General features: G+C 42.2%; 1 protein-coding gene and 19 non-coding genes across 20 annotated transcripts in view; all 20 read left to right on the forward strand.

Annotated features, from left to right (window-relative positions):
- The window catches only part of LOC110975165 (N-acetylgalactosaminyltransferase 7-like), a 44639-nt gene that overhangs the window by 21403 nt on the left and 2179 nt on the right, over positions 1-21057 (forward strand). Inside the window, exons 5-8 of the mRNA XM_022227371.2 lie at positions 17715-17891; positions 19012-19129; positions 20100-20225; positions 20695-20919. Coding sequence (XP_022083063.2) covers positions 17715-17891; positions 19012-19129; positions 20100-20225; positions 20695-20919 — 646 coding nt within the window. The remainder of the gene's footprint in view (positions 1-17714; positions 17892-19011; positions 19130-20099; positions 20226-20694; positions 20920-21057) is intronic.
- Positions 5361-5432, forward strand: Trnad-guc (transfer RNA aspartic acid (anticodon GUC)). Its single transcript has one exon. It is a non-coding gene; the product is annotated as a tRNA-Asp (tRNA).
- Trnad-guc (transfer RNA aspartic acid (anticodon GUC)) lies at positions 5690-5761 on the forward strand. The gene has a single exon. It is a non-coding gene; the product is annotated as a tRNA-Asp (tRNA).
- Trnad-guc (transfer RNA aspartic acid (anticodon GUC)) lies at positions 6189-6260 on the forward strand. The gene has a single exon. It is a non-coding gene; the product is annotated as a tRNA-Asp (tRNA).
- Trnad-guc (transfer RNA aspartic acid (anticodon GUC)) lies at positions 6522-6593 on the forward strand. Its single transcript has one exon. It is a non-coding gene; the product is annotated as a tRNA-Asp (tRNA).
- On the forward strand, positions 7522-7593 carry Trnad-guc (transfer RNA aspartic acid (anticodon GUC)). The gene has a single exon. It is a non-coding gene; the product is annotated as a tRNA-Asp (tRNA).
- Positions 8191-8262, forward strand: Trnad-guc (transfer RNA aspartic acid (anticodon GUC)). Its single transcript has one exon. It is a non-coding gene; the product is annotated as a tRNA-Asp (tRNA).
- Positions 8524-8595, forward strand: Trnad-guc (transfer RNA aspartic acid (anticodon GUC)). Its single transcript has one exon. It is a non-coding gene; the product is annotated as a tRNA-Asp (tRNA).
- On the forward strand, positions 8690-8761 carry Trnad-guc (transfer RNA aspartic acid (anticodon GUC)). The gene has a single exon. It is a non-coding gene; the product is annotated as a tRNA-Asp (tRNA).
- Trnad-guc (transfer RNA aspartic acid (anticodon GUC)) lies at positions 9520-9591 on the forward strand. The gene has a single exon. It is a non-coding gene; the product is annotated as a tRNA-Asp (tRNA).
- On the forward strand, positions 10853-10924 carry Trnad-guc (transfer RNA aspartic acid (anticodon GUC)). Its single transcript has one exon. It is a non-coding gene; the product is annotated as a tRNA-Asp (tRNA).
- On the forward strand, positions 11350-11421 carry Trnad-guc (transfer RNA aspartic acid (anticodon GUC)). Its single transcript has one exon. It is a non-coding gene; the product is annotated as a tRNA-Asp (tRNA).
- Positions 12180-12251, forward strand: Trnad-guc (transfer RNA aspartic acid (anticodon GUC)). Its single transcript has one exon. It is a non-coding gene; the product is annotated as a tRNA-Asp (tRNA).
- On the forward strand, positions 13346-13417 carry Trnad-guc (transfer RNA aspartic acid (anticodon GUC)). Its single transcript has one exon. It is a non-coding gene; the product is annotated as a tRNA-Asp (tRNA).
- Trnad-guc (transfer RNA aspartic acid (anticodon GUC)) lies at positions 13514-13585 on the forward strand. The gene has a single exon. It is a non-coding gene; the product is annotated as a tRNA-Asp (tRNA).
- On the forward strand, positions 14011-14082 carry Trnad-guc (transfer RNA aspartic acid (anticodon GUC)). Its single transcript has one exon. It is a non-coding gene; the product is annotated as a tRNA-Asp (tRNA).
- Positions 14343-14414, forward strand: Trnad-guc (transfer RNA aspartic acid (anticodon GUC)). The gene has a single exon. It is a non-coding gene; the product is annotated as a tRNA-Asp (tRNA).
- Trnad-guc (transfer RNA aspartic acid (anticodon GUC)) lies at positions 15010-15081 on the forward strand. The gene has a single exon. It is a non-coding gene; the product is annotated as a tRNA-Asp (tRNA).
- On the forward strand, positions 17174-17245 carry Trnad-guc (transfer RNA aspartic acid (anticodon GUC)). The gene has a single exon. It is a non-coding gene; the product is annotated as a tRNA-Asp (tRNA).
- Positions 17341-17412, forward strand: Trnad-guc (transfer RNA aspartic acid (anticodon GUC)). The gene has a single exon. It is a non-coding gene; the product is annotated as a tRNA-Asp (tRNA).

Here is a 21057-nt window from a genome sequence, read left to right on the forward strand (position 1 = left end):
CCTTTAAAATGAAAAGGACAAAATGGGTTCACTTTGGCAACACTCCTCGGTAGTATAGTGGTTAGTATCTCTGACTGTCACTCAGGAGACCGGGGTTCGATTCCCCGCCGGGGAGACCTTTACTGTTTTCCTTTATATCCAAGAAATACATCGTGATACTTGACACCTTTCAAATGAAAATGATGAAATGGTTTCAATTTGGCATCTGTCCTCGGCAGTATAGTGGTTAGTATCTTTGACTGTCACTCAGGACACAGGGCTTCGATTCCCCGCCGGGGAGACCTTTACTTTTTTCCTTTATATCCAAGAAATACATCGTGATACTGACACCTTTAAAATGAAAATGATGAAATGGTTTCACTTTGGCATCAGTCCTCGGTAGTATAGTGGTTAGTATCTCTGACTGTCACTCAGGAGACCGGGGTTCGATTCCCCGCCGGGGAGACCTATCCTTTTTTTCCCTTTATATAACCAAATTTACATCGTGATACTTGACACCTTTAAAATGAAAATGATGAAATGGTTTTACTTTGGCATATGTCCTCGGTAGTATAGAGGTTAGTATCTCTGACTGTCACTCAGGACACCAAGGTTCGATTCCCCGCCGGGGAGACCTTTACTTTTTTCCTTTATATCCAAAAAATACATCGTGATACTGACACCTTTAAAATGAAAAGGACGAAATGGTTTCGCTTTGACATCTATCCTCGGTAGTATAGTGGTTAGTATCTCTGACTGTCACTCAGGAGACCGGGGTTCGATTCCCCGCCGGGGAGGCCGTTACTTTTTTCCTTTATATACCAAAAAATGCATCGTGATACCTGACACCTTTGAAATGAAAATGATGAAATGGTTTTACTGTGGCATCTGTGCTGGGTAGTATAGTGGTTAGTATCTTTGACCCTCACTTAAAAGACTGGGGTTCGATTCCCCGCCGGGGAGAACTTCCTTTTTTTCCTTTGTATACCAAAAAAAATACATTATGATACTGACACCTTTAAAATGAAAAGGACGATATGGTTTCGCTTTGACATCTATCCTCGGTAGTATAGTGGTTAGTATCTCTGACTGTCACTCAGGAGACCTGGGTTCGATTCCCCGCCGGGGAGACCTTTGTTTTTTTCCCCTTTATATCCAAGAAATACATCGTGATACTTAACACCTTTAAAATGAAAAGGACAAAATGGGTTCACATTGGCATCAGTCCTCGGTAGTATAGTGGTTAGTATCTCTGACTGTCACTCAGGAGACCGGGGTTCGATTCCCCGCCGGGGAGACCTGTCCTTTTTTTTCCTTTATATCCAAGAAATACATCGTGATACTTGATACCTTTAAAATGAAAATGATGAAATGGTTGCATTTTGGCATCTGTTCTCGGTAGTATAGTGGCTAGTATCTCTGACTGTCATTCAGGAGACCGGGGTTCGATTCCCCGCCGGGGAGGCCGTTACTTTTTTCCTTTATATACCAAAAAATGCATCGTGATACCTGACACCTTTAAAATGAAAATGATGAAATGGTTTCACTTTGTCATCTGTCCTCGGTAGTAAAGTGGTTAGTATCTTTGACCCTCACTTAAAAGACTGGGGTTTGATTCCCCGCCGGGGAGAACTTCCTTTTTTTCCTTTGTATACCAAAAAAAATACATTGTGATACTGACACCTTTAAAATGAAAAGGACGAAATGGTTTCGCTTTGACATCTATCCTCGGTAGTATAGTGGTTAGTATCTCTGACTGTCACTCAGGAGACCAGGGTTCGATTCCCCGCCGGGGAGACCTTTGTTTTTTTTCCCTTTATATCCGAGAAATACATCGTGATACTTAACACCTTTAAAATGAAAAGGACAAAATGGGTTCACTTTGGCAACACTCCTCGGTAGTATAGTGGTTAGTATCTCTGACTGTCACTCAGGAGACCGGGGTTCGATTCCCCGCCGGGGAGACCTTTACTGTTTTCCTTTATATCCAAGAAATACATCGTGATACTTGACACCTTTCAAATGAAAATGATGAAATGGTTTCAATTTGGCATCTGTCCTCGGCAGTATAGTGGTTAGTATCTTTGACTGTCACTCAGGACACAGGGCTTCGATTCCCCGCCGGGGAGACCTTTACTTTTTTCCTTTATATCCAAGAAATACATCGTGATACTGACACCTTTAAAATGAAAATGATGAAATGGTTTCACTTTGGCATCAGTCCTCGGTAGTATAGTGGTTAGTATCTCTGACTGTCACTCAGGAGACCGGGGTTCGATTCCCCGCCGGGGAGACCTATCCTTTTTTTCCCTTTATATAACCAAATTTACATCGTGATACTTGACACCTTTAAAATGAAAATGATGAAATGGTTTTACTTTGGCATATGTCCTCGGTAGTATAGAGGTTAGTATCTCTGACTGTCACTCAGGACACCAAGGTTCGATTCCCCGCCGGGGAGACCTTTACTTTTTTCCTTTATATCCAAAAAATACATCGTGATACTGACACCTTTAAAATGAAAAGGACGAAATGGTTTCGCTTTGACATCTATCCTCGGTAGTATAGTGGTTAGTATCTCTGACTGTCACTCAGGAGACCGGGGTTCGATTCCCCGCCGGGGAGGCCGTTACTTTTTTCCTTTATATACCAAAAAATGCATCGTGATACCTGACACCTTTGAAATGAAAATGATGAAATGGTTTTACTGTGGCATCTGTGCTGGGTAGTATAGTGGTTAGTATCTTTGACCCTCACTTAAAAGACTGGGGTTCGATTCCCCGCCGGGGAGAACTTCCTTTTTTTCCTTTGTATACCAAAAAAAATACATTATGATACTGACACCTTTAAAATGAAAAGGACGATATGGTTTCGCTTTGACATCTATCCTCGGTAGTATAGTGGTTAGTATCTCTGACTGTCACTCAGGAGACCTGGGTTCGATTCCCCGCCGGGGAGACCTTTGTTTTTTTCCCCTTTATATCCAAGAAATACATCGTGATACTTAACACCTTTAAAATGAAAAGGACAAAATGGGTTCACTTTGGCATCAGTCCTCGGTAGTATAGTGGTTAGTATCTCTGACTGTCACTCAGGAGACCGGGGTTCGATTCCCCGCCGGGGAGACCTGTCCTTTTTTTTCCTTTATATCCAAGAAATACATCGTGATACTTGATACCTTTAAAATGAAAATGATGAAATGGTTGCATTTTGGCATCTGTTCTCGGTAGTATAGTGGCTAGTATCTCTGACTGTCATTCAGGAGACCGGGGTTCGATTCCCCGCCGGGGAGGCCGTTACTTTTTTCCTTTATATACCAAAAAATGCATCGTGATACCTGACACCTTTAAAATGAAAATGATGAAATGGTTTCACTTTGTCATCTGTCCTCGGTAGTAAAGTGGTTAGTATCTTTGACCCTCACTTAAAAGACTGGGGTTTGATTCCCCGCCGGGGAGAACTTCCTTTTTTTCCTTTGTATACCAAAAAAAATACATTGTGATACTGACACCTTTAAAATGAAAAGGACGAAATGGTTTCGCTTTGACATCTATCCTCGGTAGTATAGTGGTTAGTATCTCTGACTGTCACTCAGGAGACCAGGGTTCGATTCCCCGCCGGGGAGACCTTTGTTTTTTTCCCCTTTATATTCGAGAAATACATCGTGATACTTAACACCTTTAAAATGAAAAGGACAAAATGGGTTCACTTTGGCAACACTCCTCGGTAGTATAGTGGTTAGTATCTCTGACTGTCACTCAGGAGACCGGGGTTCGATTCCCCGCCGGGGAGACCTTTACTGTTTTCCTTTATATCCAAGAAATACATCGTGATACTTGACACCTTTCAAATGAAAATGATGAAATGGTTTCAATTTGGCATCTGTCCTCGGCAGTATAGTGGTTAGTATCTTTGACTGTCACTCAGGACACAGGGCTTCGATTCCCCGCCGGGGAGACCTTTACTTTTTTCCTTTATATCCAAAAAATACATCGTGATACTGACACCTTTAAAATGAAAAGGACGAAATGGTTTCGCTTTGACATCTATCCTCGGTAGTATAGTGGTTAGTATCTCTGACTGTCACTCAGGAGACCGGGGTTCGATTCCCCGCCGGGGAGGCCGTTACTTTTTTCCTTTATATACCAAAAAATGCATCGTGATACCTGACACCTTTGAAATGAAAATGATGAAATGGTTTTACTGTGGCATCTGTGCTGGGTAGTATAGTGGTTAGTATCTTTGACCCTCACTTAAAAGACTGGGGTTCGATTCCCCGCCGGGGAGAACTTCCTTTTTTTCCTTTGTATACCAAAAAAAATACATTATGATACTGACACCTTTAAAATGAAAAGGACGATATGGTTTCGCTTTGACATCTATCCTCGGTAGTATAGTGGTTAGTATCTCTGACTGTCACTCAGGAGACCTGGGTTCGATTCCCCGCCGGGGAGACCTTTGTTTTTTTCCCCTTTATATCCAAGAAATACATCGTGATACTTAACACCTTTAAAATGAAAAGGACAAAATGGGTCCACTTTGGCATCAGTCCTCGGTAGTATAGTGGTTAGTATCTCTGACTGTCACTCAGGAGACCGGGGTTCGATTCCCCGCCGGGGAGACCTGTCCTTTTTTTTCCTTTATATCCAAGAAATACATCGTGATACTTGACACCTTTCAAATGAAAATGATGAAATGGTTTCAATTTGGCATCAGTCCTCGGTAGTATAGTGGTTAGTATCTCTGACTGTCACTCAGGAGACCGGGGTTCGATTCCCCGCCGGGAGATCTTTTTTTTTTTTTCCTTTATATCCAAAAACACATCGTGATACTTGATACCTTTAAAATGAAAATGATGAAATGGTTGCATTTTGGCATCTGTTCTCGGTAGTATAGTGGCTAGTATCTCTGACTGTCATTCAGGAGACCGGGGTTCGATTCCCCGCCGGGGAGGCCGTTACTTTTTTCCTTTATATACCAAAAAATGCATCGTGATACCTGACACCTTTAAAATGAAAATGATGAAATGGTTTCACTTTGTCATCTGTCCTCGGTAGTAAAGTGGTTAGTATCTTTGACCCTCACTTAAAAGACTGGGGTTTGATTCCCCGCCGGGGAGAACTTCCTTTTTTTCCTTTGTATACCAAAAAAAATACATTGTGATACTGACACCTTTAAAATGAAAAGGACGAAATGGTTTCGCTTTGACATCTATCCTCGGTAGTATAGGGGTTAGTATCTCTGACTGTCACTCAGGAGACCAGGGTTCGATTCCCCGCCGGGGAGACCTTTGTTTTTTTCCCCTTTATATCCGAGAAATACATCGTGATACTTAACACCTTTAAAATGAAAAGGACAAAATGGGTTCACTTTGGCAACACTCCTCGGTAGTATAGTGGTTAGTATCTCTGACTGTCACTCAGGAGACCGGGGTTCGATTCCCCGCCGGGGAGACCTTTACTGTTTTCCTTTATATCCAAGAAATACATCGTGATACTTGACACCTTTCAAATGAAAATGATGAAATGGTTTCAATTTGGCATCTGTCCTCGGCAGTATAGTGGTTAGTATCTTTGACTGTCACTCAGGACACAGGGCTTCGATTCCCCGCCGGGGAGACCTTTACTTTTTTCCTTTATATCCAAGAAATACATCGTGATACTGACACCTTTAAAATGAAAATGATGAAATGGTTTCACTTTGGCATCAGTCCTCGGTAGTATAGTGGTTAGTATCTCTGACTGTCACTCAGGAGACCGGGGTTCGATTCCCCGCCGGGGAGACCTATCCTTTTTTTCCCTTTATATACCCAAATTTACATCGTGATACTTGACACCTTTAAAATGAAAATGATGAAATGGTTTTACTTTGGCATCTGTCCTCGGTAGTATAGTGGTTAGTATCTCTGACTGTCACTCAGGACACCAAGGTTCGATTCCCCGCCGGGGAGACCTTTACTTTTTTCCTTTATATCCAAAAAATACATCGTGATACTGACACCTTTAAAATGAAAAGGACGAAATGGTTTCGCTTTGACATCTATCCTCGGTAGTATAGTGGTTAGTATCTCTGACTGTCACTCAGGAGACCAGGGTTCGATTCCCCGCCGGGGAGATCTTTGTTTTTTTCCCCTTTATATCCAAGAAATACATCGTGATACTTAACACCTTTAAAATGAAAAGGACAAAATGGGTTCACTTTGGCAACACTCCTCGGTAGTATAGTGGTTAGTATCTCTGACTGTCACTCAGGAGACCGGGGTTCGATTCCCCGCCGGGGAGACCTGTCCTTTTTTTTCCTTTATATCCAAGAAATACATCGTGATACTTGACACCTTTCAAATGAAAATGATGAAATGGTTTCAATTTGGCATCAGTCCTCGGTAGTATAGTGGTTAGTATCTCTGACTGTCACTCAGGAGACCGGGGTTCGATTCCCCGCCGGGAGATCTTTCTTTTTTTTTTCCTTTATATCCAAAAACACATCGTGATACTTGATACCTTTAAAATGAAAAGGACAAAATGGGTTCTCTTGGGCATCAGTCCTCGGTAGTATAGTGGTTAGTATCTCTGACTGTCACTCAGGAGACCGGGGTTCGATTCCCCGCCGGGGAGACCTTTGCTTTTTTTCCCCTTTATATCCAAGAAATACATCGTGATACTTGACACCTTTAAAATGAAAAGGACAAAATGGGTTCACTTTGGCATCAGTCCTCGGTAGTATAGTGGTTGGTATCTCTGACTGTCACTCAGAAGACCGGGGTTCGATTCCCCGCCGGGGAGACCTGTACTTTTTTTTCCCTTTATATCCAAGAAATACATCGTGATACTTGACACCTTTAAAATGAAAATGATGAAATGGTTTCACTTTGTCATCTGTCCTCGGTAGTATAGTGGTTAGTATCTCTGACTGTCACTCAGGAGCCTGGGCTTCGATTCCCCGCCGGGGAGACCTTTACTGTTTTCCTTTATATCCAAGAAATACATCGTGATACTTGACACCTTTAAAATGAAAATGATGAAATGGTTTCAATTTGGCATCTGTCCTCGGCAGTATAGTGGTTAGTATCTTTGACTGTCACTCAGGACACAGGCCTTCGATTCCCCGCCGGGGAGACCTTTACTTTTTTCCTTTATATCCAAGAAATACATCGTGATACTGACACCTTTAAAATGAAAAGGACAAAATGGGTTCACTTTGGCATCAGTCCTCGGTAGTATAGTGGTTAGTATCTCTGACTGTCACTCAGGAGACCGGGGTTCGATTCCCCGCCTGGGAGACCTATCCTTTTTTTCCCTTTATATACCCAAATTTACATCGTGATACTTGACACCTTTAAGATGAAAATGATGAAATGGGTTCTCTTGGGCATCAGTCCTCGGTAGTATAGTGGTTAGTATCTCTGACTGTCACTCAGGAGACCGGGGTTCGATTCCTCGCCGGGGAGACCTTTACTTTTTTTTCCTTTATACGCAAGAAATACATCGTGATACTTGACACCTTTAAGATGAAAATGATGAAATGGGTTCTCTTGGGCATCAGTCCTCGGTAGTATAGTGGTTAGTATCTCTGACTGTCACTCAGGAGACCGGGGTTCGATTCCCCGCCGGGGAGACCTTTGCTTTTTTTCCCCTTTATATCCAAGAAATACATCGTGATACTTGACACCTTTAAAATGAAAAGGACAAAATGGGTTCACTTTGGCATCAGTCCTCGGTAGTATAGTGGTTAGTATCTCTGACTGTCACTCAGGAGACCGGGGTTCGATTCCCCGCCTGGGAGACCTATCCTTTTTTTCCCTTTATATCCAAGAAATACATCGTGATACTTGACACCTTTAAAATGAAAATGATGAAATGGTTTCAATTTGGCATCAGTCCTCGGTAGTATAGTGGTTAGTATCTCTGACTGTCACTCAGGAGACCGGGGTTCGATTCCCCGCCGGGAGATCTTTTTTTTTTTTTTCCTTTATATCCAAAAACACATCGTGATACTTGATACCTTTATAATGAAAATGATGAAATGGTTGCATTTTGGCATCTGTTCTCGGTAGTATAGTGGCTAGTATCTCTGACTGTCATTCAGGAGACCGGGGTTCGATTCCCCGCCGGGGAGACCTTTGCTTTTTTTCCCTTTCTTATCCAAGAAATACATCGTGATACTTGACACCTTTAAAATGAAAAGGACAAAATGGGTTCACTTTGGCATCAGTCCTCGGTAGTATAGTGGTTAGTATCTCTGACTGTCACTCAGAAGACCGGGGTTCGATTCCCCGCCGGGGAGACCTGTACTTTTTTTTCCCTTTATATCCAAGAAATACATCGTGATACTTGACACCTTTAAAATGAAAATGATGAAATGGTTTCACTTTGTCATCTGTCCTCGGTAGTATAGTGGTTAGTATCTCTGACTGTCACTCAGGAGCCTGGGCTTCGATTCCCCGCCGGGGAGACCTTTACTGTTTTCCTTTATATCCAAGAAATACATCGTGATACTTGACACCTTTAAAATGAAAATGATGAAATGGTTTCAATTTGGCATCTGTCCTCGGTAGTATAGTGGTTAGTATCTCTGACTGTCACTCAGGAGACCGGGGTTCGATTCCCCGCCGGGGAGACCTTTACTTTTTTTCCTTTATACCCAAGAAATACATCGTGATACTTGACACCTTTAAAATGAAAATGATGAAATGGTTTTACTTTGGCATCAGTCCTCGGTAGTATAGTGGTTAGTATCTCTGACTGTCACTCAGGAGACCGGGGTTCGATTCCCCGCCGGGGAGACCTATCCTTTTTTTCCCTTTATATACCCAAATTTACATCGTGATACTTGACACCTTTAAAATGAAAATGATGAAATGGTTTTACTTTGGCATATGTCCTCGGTAGTATAGAGGTTAGTATCTCTGACTGTCACTCAGGACACCAAGGTTCGATTCCCCGCCGGGGAGACCTTTACTTTTTTCCTTTATATCCAAAAAATACATCGTGATACTGACACCTTTAAAATGAAAAGGACGAAATGGTTTCGCTTTGACATCTATCCTCGGTAGTATAGTGGTTAGTATCTCTGACTGTCACTCAGGAGACCTGGGTTCGATTCCCCGCCGGGGAGACCTTTGTTTTTTTCCCCTTTATATCCAAGAAATACATCGTGATACTTAACACCTTTAAAATGAAAAGGACAAAATGGGTTCACTTTGGCATCAGTCCTCGGTAGTATAGAGGTTAGTATCTCTGACTGTCACTCAGGACACCAAGGTTCGATTCCCCGCCGGGGAGACCTTTACTTTTTTCCTTTATATCCAAAAAATACATCGTGATACTGACACCTTTAAAATGAAAAGGACGAAATGGTTTCGCTTTGACATCTATCCTCGGTAGTATAGTGGTTAGTATCTCTGACTGTCACTCAGGAGACCTGGGTTCGATTCCCCGCCGGGGAGACCTTTGTTTTTTTCCCCTTTATATCCAAGAAATACATCGTGATACTTAACACCTTTAAAATGAAAAGGACAAAATGGGTTCACTTTGGCATCAGTCCTCGGTAGTATAGTGGTTAGTATCTCTGACTGTCACTCAGGAGACCGGGGTTCGATTCCCCGCCGGGGAGACCTGTCCTTTTTTTTCCTTTATATCCAAGAAATACATCGTGATACTTGACACCTTTCAAATGAAAATGATGAAATGGTTTCAATTTGGCATCAGTCCTCGGTAGTATAGTGGTTAGTATCTCTGACTGTCACTCAGGAGACCGGGGTTCGATTCCCCGCCGGGAGATCTTTTTTTTTTTTTCCTTTATATCCAAAAACACATCGTGATACTTGATACCTTTATAATGAAAATGATGAAATGGTTGCATTTTGGCATCTGTTCTCGGTAGTATAGTGGCTAGTATCTCTGACTGTCATTCAGGAGACCGGGGTTCGATTCCCCGCCGGGGAGGCCGTTACTTTTTTCCTTTATATACCAAAAAATGCATCGTGATACCTGACACCTTTGAAATGAAAATGATGAAATGGTTTCACTTTGTCATCTGTCCTCGGTAGTAAAGTGGTTAGTATCTTTGACCCTCACTTAAAAGACTGGGGTTTGATTCCCCGCCGGGGAGAACTTCCTTTTTTTCCTTTGTATACCAAAAAAAATACATTGTGATACTGACACCTTTAAAATGAAAAGGACGAAATGGTTTCGCTTTGACATCTATCCTCGGTAGTATAGTGGTTAGTATCTCTGACTGTCACTCAGGAGACCAGGGTTCGATTCCCCGCCGGGGAGATCTTTGTTTTTTTCCCCTTTATATCCAAGAAATACATCGTGATACTTAACACCTTTAAAATGAAAAGGACAAAATGGGTTCACTTTGGCAACACTCCTCGGTAGTATAGTGGTTAGTATCTCTGACTGTCACTCAGGACACCAAGGTTCGATTCCCCGCCGGGGAGACCTGTCCTTTTTTTTCCTTTATGTCCAAGAAATACATCGTGATACTTGACACCTTTCAAATGAAAATGATGAAATGGTTTCAATTTGGCATCAGTCCTCGGTAGTATAGTGGTTAGTATCTCTGACTGTCACTCAGGAGACCGGGGTTCGATTCCCCGCCGGGAGATCTTTTTTTTTTTTTTCCTTTATATCCAAAAACACATCGTGATACTTGATACCTTTAAAATGAAAAGGACAAAATGGTTTCGCTTTGGCATCTGTTCTCGGTAGTATAGTGGCTAGTATCTCTGACTGTCATTCAGGAGACCGGGGTTCGATTCCCCGCCGGGGAGACCTTTGCTTTTTTTCCCTTTCTTATCCAAGAAATACATCGTGATACTTGACACCTTTAAAATGAAAAGGACAAAATGGGTTCACTTTGGCATCAGTCCTCGGTAGTATAGTGGTTAGTATCTCTGACTGTCACTCAGAAGACCGGGGTTCGATTCCCCGCCGGGGAGACCTGTACTTTTTTTTCCCTTTATATCCAAGAAATACATCGTGATACTTGACACCTTTAAAATGAAAATGATGAAATGGTTTCACTTTGTCATCTGTCCTCGGTAGTATAGTGGTTAGTATCTCTGACTGTCACTCAGGAGCCTGGGCTTCGATTCCCCGCCGGGGAGACCTTTACTGTTTTCCTTTATATCCAAGAAATACATCGTGATACTTGACACCTTTCAAATGAAAATGATGAAATGGTTTCAATTTGGCATCTGTCCTCGGCAGTATAGTGGTTAGTATCTTTGACTGTCACTCAGGACACAGGGCTTCGATTCCCCGCCGGGGAGACCTTTACTTTTTTCCTTTATATCCAAGAAATACATCGTGATACTGACACCTTTAAAATGAAAATGATGAAATGGTTTCACTTTGGCATCAGTCCTCGGTAGTATAGTGGTTAGTATCTCTGACTGTCACTCAGGAGACCGGGGTTCGATTCCCCGCCGGGGAGACCTATCCTTTTTTTCCCTTTATATACCCAAATTTACATCGTGATACTTGACACCTTTAAAATGAAAATGATGAAATGGTTTTACTTTGGCATATGTCCTCGGTAGTATAGAGGTTAGTATCTCTGACTGTCACTCAGGACACCAAGGTTCGATTCCCCGCCGGGGAGACCTTTACTTTTTTCCTTTATATCCAAAAAATACATCGTGATACTGACACCTTTAAAATGAAAAGGACGAAATGGTTTCGCTTTGACATCTATCCTCGGTAGTATAGTGGTTAGTATCTCTGACTGTCACTCAGGAGACCTGGGTTCGATTCCCCGCCGGGGAGACCTTTGTTTTTTTCCCCTTTATATCCAAGAAATACATCGTGATACTTAACACCTTTAAAATGAAAAGGACAAAATGGGTTCACTTTGGCATCAGTCCTCGGTAGTATAGAGGTTAGTATCTCTGACTGTCACTCAGGACACCAAGGTTCGATTCCCCGCCGGGGAGACCTTTACTTTTTTCCTTTATATCCAAAAAATACATCGTGATACTGACACCTTTAAAATGAAAAGGACGAAATGGTTTCGCTTTGACATCTATCCTCGGTAGTATAGTGGTTAGTATCTCTGACTGTCACTCAGGAGACCTGGGTTCGATTCCCCGCCGGGGAGACCTTTGTTTTTTTCCCCTTTATATCCAAGAAATACATCGTGATACTTAACACCTTTAAAATGAAAAGGACAAAATGGGTTCACTTTGGCATCAGTCCTCGGTAGTATAGTGGTTAGTATCTCTGACTGTCACTCAGGAGACCGGGGTTCGATTCCCCGCCGGGGAGACCTGTCCTTTTTTTTCCTTTATATCCAAGAAATACATCGTGATACTTGACACCTTTCAAATGAAAATGATGAAATGGTTTCAATTTGGCATCAGTCCTCGGTAGTATAGTGGTTAGTATCTCTGACTGTCACTCAGGAGACCGGGGTTCGATTCCCCGCCGGGAGATCTTTTTTTTTTTTTTCCTTTATATCCAAAAACACATCGTGATACTTGATACCTTTATAATGAAAATGATGAAATGGTTGCATTTTGGCATCTGTTCTCGGTAGTATAGTGGCTAGTATCTCTGACTGTCATTCAGGAGACCGGGGTTCGATTCCCCGCCGGGGAGGCCGTTACTTTTTTCCTTTATATACCAAAAAATGCATCGTGATACCTGACACCTTTGAAATGAAAATGATGAAATGGTTTCACTTTGTCATCTGTCCTCGGTAGTAAAGTGGTTAGTATCTTTGACCCTCACTTAAAAGACTGGGGTTTGATTCCCCGCCGGGGAGAACTTCCTTTTTTTCCTTTGTATACCAAAAAAAATACATTGTGATACTGACACCTTTAAAATGAAAAGGACGAAATGGTTTCGCTTTGACATCTATCCTCGGTAGTATAGTGGTTAGTATCTCTGACTGTCACTCAGGAGACCAGGGTTCGATTCCCCGCCGGGGAGATCTTTGTTTTTTTCCCCTTTATATCCAAGAAATACATCGTGATACTTAACACCTTTAAAATGAAAAGGACAAAATGGGTTCACTTTGGCAACACTCCTCGGTAGTATAGTGGTTAGTATCTCTGACTGTCACTCAGGACACCAAGGTTCGATTCCCCGCCGGGGAGACCTGTCCTTTTTTTTCCTTTATGTCCAAGAAATACATCGTGATACTTGACACCTTTCAAATGAAAATGATGAAATGGTTTCAATTTGGCATCAGTCCTCGGTAGTATAGTGGTTAGTATCTCTGACTGTCACTCAGGAGACCGGGGTTCGATTCCCCGCCGGGAGATCTTTTTTTTTTTTTTCCTTTATATCCAAAAACACATCGTGATACTTGATACCTTTAAAATGAAAAGGACAAAATGGGTTCACTTTGGCATCAGTCCTCGGTAGTATAGTGGTTAGTATCTCTGACTGTCACTCAGGAGACCGGGGTTCGATTCCCCGCCGGGGAGACCTTTGCTTTTTTTCCCTTTCTTATCCAAGAAATACATCGTGATACTTGACACCTTTAAAATGAAAAGGACAAAATGGGTTTACTTTGGCATCAGTCCTCGGTAGTATAGTGGTTAGTATCTCTGACTGTCACTCAGAAGACCGGGGTTCGATTCCCCGCCGGGGAGACCTGTACTTTTTTTTCCCTTTATATCCAAGAAATACATCGTGATACTTGACACCTTTAAAATGAAAATGATGAAATGGTTTCACTTTGTCATCTGTCCTCGGTAGTATAGTGGTTAGTATCTCTGACTGTCACTCAGGAGCCTGGGCTTCGATTCCCCGCCGGGGAGACCTTTACTGTTTTCCTTTATATCCAAGAAATACATCGTGATACTTGACACCTTTAAAATGAAAATGATGAAATGGTTTCAATTTGGCATCTGTCCTCGGCAGTATAGTGGTTAGTATCTTTGACTGTCACTCAGGACACAGGGCTTCGATTCCCCGCCGGGGAGACCTTTACTTTTTTCCTTTATATCCAAGAAATACATCGTGATACTGACACCTTTAAAATGAAAATGATGAAATGGTTTCGCTTTGGCATCAGTCCTCGGTAGTATAGTGGTTAGTATCTCTGACTGTCACTCAGGAGACCGGGGTTCGATTCCCCGCCGGGGAGACCTATCCTTTTTTTTCCCTTTATATACCCAAATTTACATCGTGATACTTGACACCTTTAAAATGAAAATGATGAAATGGTTTTACTTTGGCATATGTCCTCGGTAGTATAGAGGTTAGTATCTCTGACTGTCACTCAGGACACCAAGGTTCGATTCCCCGCCGGGGAGACCTTTACTTTTTTCCTTTATATCCAAAAAATACATCGTGATACTGACACCTTTTAAATGAAAATGATGAAAGGTTTCACTTTGACATCAGTCCTCGGTAGTATAGTGGTTAGTATCTCTGACTGTCACTCAGGAGACCGGGGTTCGATTCCCCGCCGGGGAGACCTATCCTTTTTTTCCCTTTATATACCCAAATTTACATCGTGATACTTGACACCTTTAAAATGAAAATGATGAAATGGTTTTACTTTGGCATCTGTCCTCGGTAGTATAGAGGTTAGTATCTCTGACTGTCACTCAGGAAACCGGGATTTGATTCCCCGCCGGGGAGACCTTTACTTTTTTCCTTTATATACCAAAAAATACATCGTGATACCTGACACCTTTGAAATGAAAATGATGAAATGGTTTAACTCTGTCATCTGTCCTCGGTAGTATAGTGGTTAGTATCTCTGACTGTCACTCAGGAGACCGGGGTTCGATTCCCCGCCTGGGAGACCTTTACTTTTTTTCCTTTATATCCCAAAAAAATACATCGTGATACTGACACCTTTAAAATGAAAATGATGAAATGGGTTTACTTTGGCATCAGTCCTCGGTAGTATAGTGGTTAGTATCTTTGACTGTCACTCAGGAGACCGGGGTTCGATTCCCCGCCGGGGAGACCTTTACCTTTTTTCCTTTATATCCAAGAAATACATCGTGATACTTGACACCTTTAAAATGAAAATGATGAAATGGGTTCAATTTGGCATCTGTCCTCGGTAGTATAGTGGTTAGTATCTCTGACTGTCACTCAGGAGACCGGGGTTCGATTCCCCGCCGGGGAGACCTATCCTTTTTTTCCCTTTATATACCCAAATTTACATCGTGATACTTGACACCTTTAAAATGAAAATGATGAAATGGTTTTACTGTGGCATCTGTGCTGGGTAGTATAGTGGTTAGTATCTCTGGCTGTCACTCAGGAGACCGGGGTTCGATTCCCCGCCGGGGAGACCTTTACTTTTTTTTCCTTTATACGCAAGAAATACATCGTGATACTTGACACCTTTGAAATGAAAATGATGAAATGGTTTTACTTTGTCATCTGTCCTCGGTAGTATAGTGGTTAGTATCTCTGACTGTCACTCAGGAGCCTGGGCTTCGATTCCCCGCCGGGGAGACCTTTACTTTTTTTCCCTTTATATCCAAGAAATACATCGTGATACTTGACACCTTTAAAATGAAAAAGACAAAATGGGTTCACTTTGGCAACACTCCTCGGTAGTATAGTGGTTAGTATCTCTGACTGTCACTCAGGAGCCTGAGCTTCGATTCCCCGCCGGGGAGACCTTTACTTTTTTCCCCTTTATATCCAAGAAATACATCGTGATACTTGACACCTTTAAAATGAAAAGGACAAAATGGGTTCTCTTGGGCATCAGTCCTCGGTAGTATAGTGGTTAGTATCTCTGACTGTCACTCAGGAGCCTGGGCTTCGATTCCCCGCCGGGGAGACCTTTACTTTTTTCCCCTTTATATCCAAGAAATACATCGTGATACTTGACACCTTTAAAATGAAAAAGACAAAATGGGTTCACTTTGGCAACACTCCTCGGTAGTATAGTGGTTAGTATCTCTGACTGTCACTCAGGAGCCTGGGCTTCGATTCCCCGCCGGGGAGACCTTTACTTTTTTTTCCTTTATACGCAAGAAATACATCGTGATACTTGACACCTTTAAAATGAAAAGGACAAAATGGGTTCTCTTGGGCATCAGTCCTCGGTAGTATAGTGGTTAGTATCTCTGACTGTCACTCAGGAGCCTGGGCTTCGATTCCCCGCCGGGGAGACCTTTACTTTTTTCCCCTTTATATCCAAGAAATACATCGTGATACTTGACACCTTTAAAATGAAAAGGACAAAATGGGTTCTCTTGGGCATCAGTCCTCGGTAGTATAGTGGTTAGTATCTCTGACTGTCACTCAGGAGACCGGGGTTTGATTCCCCGCCGGGAGATCTTTTTTTTTTCCTTTATATCCAAAAACACATCGTGATACTTGATACCTTTAAAATGAAAATGATGAAATGGTTTCACCTTGGCATCTGTCCTCGGTTGTTTAGTGGTTAGTATCTCTGACTGTCACTCAGGAGACCGGGGTTCGATTCCCCGCCGGGAGATCTTTCTTTTTTTTTCCTTTATATCCAAAAACACATCGTGATACTTGATACCTTTAAAATGAAAATGATGAAATGGTTTCATTTTGGCATCTGTTCTCGGTAGTATAGTGGCTAGTATCTCTGACTGTCATTCAGGAGACCGGGGTTCGATTCCCCGCCGGGGAGGCCGTTACTTTTTTCCTTTATATACCAAAAAATGCATCGTGATACCTGACACCTTTAAAATGAAAATGATGAAATGGTTTCACTTTGTCATCTGTCCTCGGTAGTAAAGTGGTTAGTATCTTTGACCCTCACTTAAAAGACTGGGGTTTGATTCCCCGCCGGGGAGAACTTCCTTTTTTTCCTTTGTATACCAAAAAAAATACATTGTGATACTGACACCTTTAAAATGAAAAGGACAAAATGGGTTCACTTTGGCATCAGTCCTCGGTAGTATAGTGGTTAGTATCTCTGACTGTCACTCAGGAGCCTGGGCTTCGATTCCCCGCCGGGGAGACCTTTACTTTTTTTCCCTTTATATCCAAGAAATACATCGTGATACTTGACACCTTTAAAATGAAAAAGACAAAATGGGTTCACTTTGGCAACACTCCTCGGTAGTATAGTGGTTAGTATCTCTGACTGTCACTCAGGAGCCTGGGCTTCGATTCCCCGCCGGGGAGACCTTTACTTTTTTCCCCTTTATATCCAAGAAATACATCGTGATACTTGACACCTTTAAAATGAAAAGGACAAAATGGGTTCTCTTGGGCATCAGTCCTCGGTAGTATAGTGGTTAGTATCTCTGACTGTCACTCAGGAGACCGGGGTTCGATTCCCCGCCGGGGAGACCTGTACTTTTTTTTCCTTTATATCCAAGAAATACATCGTGATACTTGACACCTTTAAAATGAAAATGATGAAATGGTTTCAATTTGGCATCAGTCCTCGGTAGTATAGTGGTTAGTATCTCTGACTGTCACTCAGGAGACCGGGGTTCGATTCCCCGCCGAGGAGACCTATACTTTTTCTTTACATACCAAAATATACAAATGAAAAGGACGAAATGGTTTCACTTTGGTGTCTGTCCTCGGTAGTATAGTGGTTAGTATCTTTGACTGTCAGTTGGGACACCGGGGTTCAATTCCCTGCCGGGGAGGTTAAATTTTTTTGCAATACATGCTGCATTTCAATAATATCATTAAATTGAGTCCGACATATTGGTTAGTGTTTCTGATCATCCAGGAAATTATTTTTCTTTCCAATGATGAAAACCATAACAGCCATTTCAAGGAAGATGACGTATCTTTTTCTATTAGGTCTTCGATTGTTGTACCGATACTCGATGTTATCGATAACATGGATTATCGGCTGTACCCACAAGGCGATGGCAGGCTGGCAAGGGGCATGTTCGATTGGCGGTTGGACTACAAGCGGGTCCCGGGCTTACCGGACCGGGAGAGAAAGGGTCGCCGTTACAAAACAGAGCCTTACAGGTACGGTAAATTAAGAAATATCTTGTTACATGTCCGAAATAGCCCACTAGAGAGCATTCTTTGGCCCTTGAATGGAGGGTTTGTAGAACAGAAAGAAAGTGGTCACTAACAGGACCAGCGGCTTACACACAAAGGGACCCTCGATTCGAATGGTTCTATTTTGCAATGGAGTGTTTACAAGAAGTCTATTAGTGATGATCATCTTTGGATGGGAACTTTTCCCAAAGTCATGTTTGTTAACTGACAAAAAATGAACCGAAAATAAAAGGTTAAGAAATATACTTTCATTTCAATGTGCGTCCCAAACGCCGCAGAACGTGTGGTTTTATCACGGGTAGCTTATCTTCTGTTTTTATTACGACCATAATTTTTTATCATAGTTTTATAATAACAGTAAGGTGGAAGAGGGAATTAACATTTCCTATTTTATTCTTTGCTTATTTGTTTAATAAAATATTCATCTGTTTGCTTTCACTTTATCCATGCGGGAATGACTTTGAGCAGTGAAAGGATGGCCCCCAAAAATTTTTTCAAATTTCTGTCGGCGTTCCACACATTTTTAAGGAAGGGGTAGCCTATCTTGACATTTTAAAATTAGGAATGCCTATAGGAAAATTGGTCAAACATTCCTCAAGAGAAGACATTGAGAAACTTAAAAGATTACGAAACCTCGCATACAAAATTTAAAAAGAGCTCGCTTGATTGCACAAACATCAGCCATTGTCATGCACTAAAGAGACACGATCTTAATCTGAAGGGGGGTAGCTGGCAAGACAGTTAAGTTGGAACAAACAAAATGAATTCTTGGGCTTCATGTTCTATGGCAACAGGGTGAAAAACCCTCTAAGAAATCAGAAGTATACCCACAAGGGTACGTGTGATGCGAAGCAGACATCCAAAGACCTGAAAAGACTTGGACGAATTTGTTTCATAACACATTTTGCTTTGAATATACATGTATGTTAAACAATGGAATTAAAATGGAAGATCGTGCTTTGTTTTAACACATTACGACCATCCGTATTTAAAAGTACAGCTGTTGTTAAATACTAATGAAACAATCTGGCGCTGACGCCTGGAGTAAAGTCTATTTCTGTATTTTCCCATTCTCTACACTTAGGTCCCCTGTATTTTCTGGCACTGTCTTTGCAATGTACAAATCCTTCTTCTTCGAACTAGGCGGCTATGATCCTGGACTCAAAATGTACGGCGGAGAGAACTACGAACTTTCCTTCAAGGTAAAGAGGTTAAGCCTTGACTTGCAGAGCCAGGGCAATCTCGGGTTGTATGCACGTGCAGGGCAAGTCCTGCCGGCGCGCAACTCCAAGGCACATAAGCCCCCATCATTCACTTTGACAGTTTCGTTTGGATATTTAGCTTTAAATGGAATGGGAGTGCTGGCATTTTGATTTATCGGTTTTGATTAATCTTGAGGATTATGACATTCAAAGGGTTACCCCCGAGAACGAAATATTTCGGTTCATGATCTCCACAACCGCATGTGCGTGCAGCATGTGTAACAGTATAGGAGTGGATGCCAATGGCTCCCCGACGATGCCCAGTTTTCTTTATCTATAAAAAATCCTTACCTCCTCTAAGGAATATGGGTAGTACGCGTTCTAAAGTGTTTGAGCTTTCGGTTTCTTAAAAATGGCAACATGTCTCCAGGGGTCAACGTATTGTTTCCCCTCCCCGAATACGCCACCGCTCCTCTAATCATGAGCAAGGCATCAGTGGAACAGATTGCAACGGGATGGAGACTGACGCTGATGGACGCTGATAGAAGCAAAATTAGGACGGTGAAAATTGGTTAAACAAGAGATAAATTATCTCTGGTAACGGCAAACGTAACTCTGGTCCCTACATGAAATGGCACTTTAAATTAACTTTAATATATTCCGCAGGACCGTAAAATATGTTATGATAGACAACTGATTTCCCAATACTAGTATAATTGCTCACCCTTTACGCCAAATGTTCAGCTTTAAACCCCAGGGAAAATGACCCAAATATGGTCAATCTGAACTATACCCAAACTTGTCCCCTCCCGTTTTGCAGCGCGGCACGTGACGATCCTTTACAGATTTTCATTTCAGTATTGCGGTCGTCGCTGACAGTCCTTTCCGGAGATGCGGCCTTAAAAATATCTTTCATTACGCTTAACTGAAAAACGTCATACTTAACGTCAATGTACCAATTTTTCCACAGGCATGGATGTGTGGTTCAGGCAGCGTGTGGTGGGTGCCATGTTCACGCGTTGGCCATGTGTATTACGTGAATGGCGTTCCTCCATACTCGCTCCCTCGTGAAACCCTCAGCACTTATAGGGATAGGGTAAGGTCGAATGGCAGAGTTAAATAAAGTTTTCATACTCTAATTATCTATTAGAACTTAGCCATGCTTTAGTATGGATATCAGTTCCTGCAAGCGAAATGGGAATCCGTCGGAGCTGCAAATATACAACGTATCATTGTGAAAAAATTTGCCATATTTTGGTGCATGTGTTTCCAATAAATATAGCCCCAAGTAGACCAAATTGAAAGCGTTGATTTTTGGATATTGATAAACATTAATTTTTATTCCCACATTTGAGATGACTTCTGCTCTGAAGGAGGGAGAATTAGCCGTAGAAAAGGATTTGCGCTCTTTTACACACAATTTTGAGGCGTTTCCTCTCAGTTCTCCCTGTCCTTTAAATTGCCGGTGGCCACTGATACGGTCCATGAACACAAAACATGATATTGCAAAATATGCCATGTCTCCTCCGAGTTATATCAAAGTCTAATCCCTTTCATCGACATAGAATTACGCTCGGGTGGCCGAGGTGTGGCTGGACGACTACAAAGACTACCTCTACGCCAGCCGGCCCCACATGAGGGCGCCCTCCTTCAACATCGGTGACCTGAGCAGACAGGCCGCCTTTCGGCGGGAGCGGAAGTGCCACAGCTTCGGCTGGTTCTTGAAAGAGGTGGCCTATGACTTGCTGAGTAATTTCCCTCCTCCGCCCAAACTTGTGGTTACAGGAGAGGTAAAAGCCAAACCACAGAAATCCGTCTTTTCGTTGAAAAATTTTCAGAGGTGGATCATCAAAACACATTATTAAGGCACCCTCTTAACGAGACCTTTCACAGAAAACTACAAACACACGGCATCAACTAGCTTTTTC

Source organism: Acanthaster planci, linkage group LG01 (assembly GCF_054643075.1).
Source record: "Acanthaster planci isolate LZ-2023a linkage group LG01, COTS_SCS, whole genome shotgun sequence".
Taxonomy (NCBI): domain Eukaryota; kingdom Metazoa; phylum Echinodermata; class Asteroidea; order Valvatida; family Acanthasteridae; genus Acanthaster; species Acanthaster planci.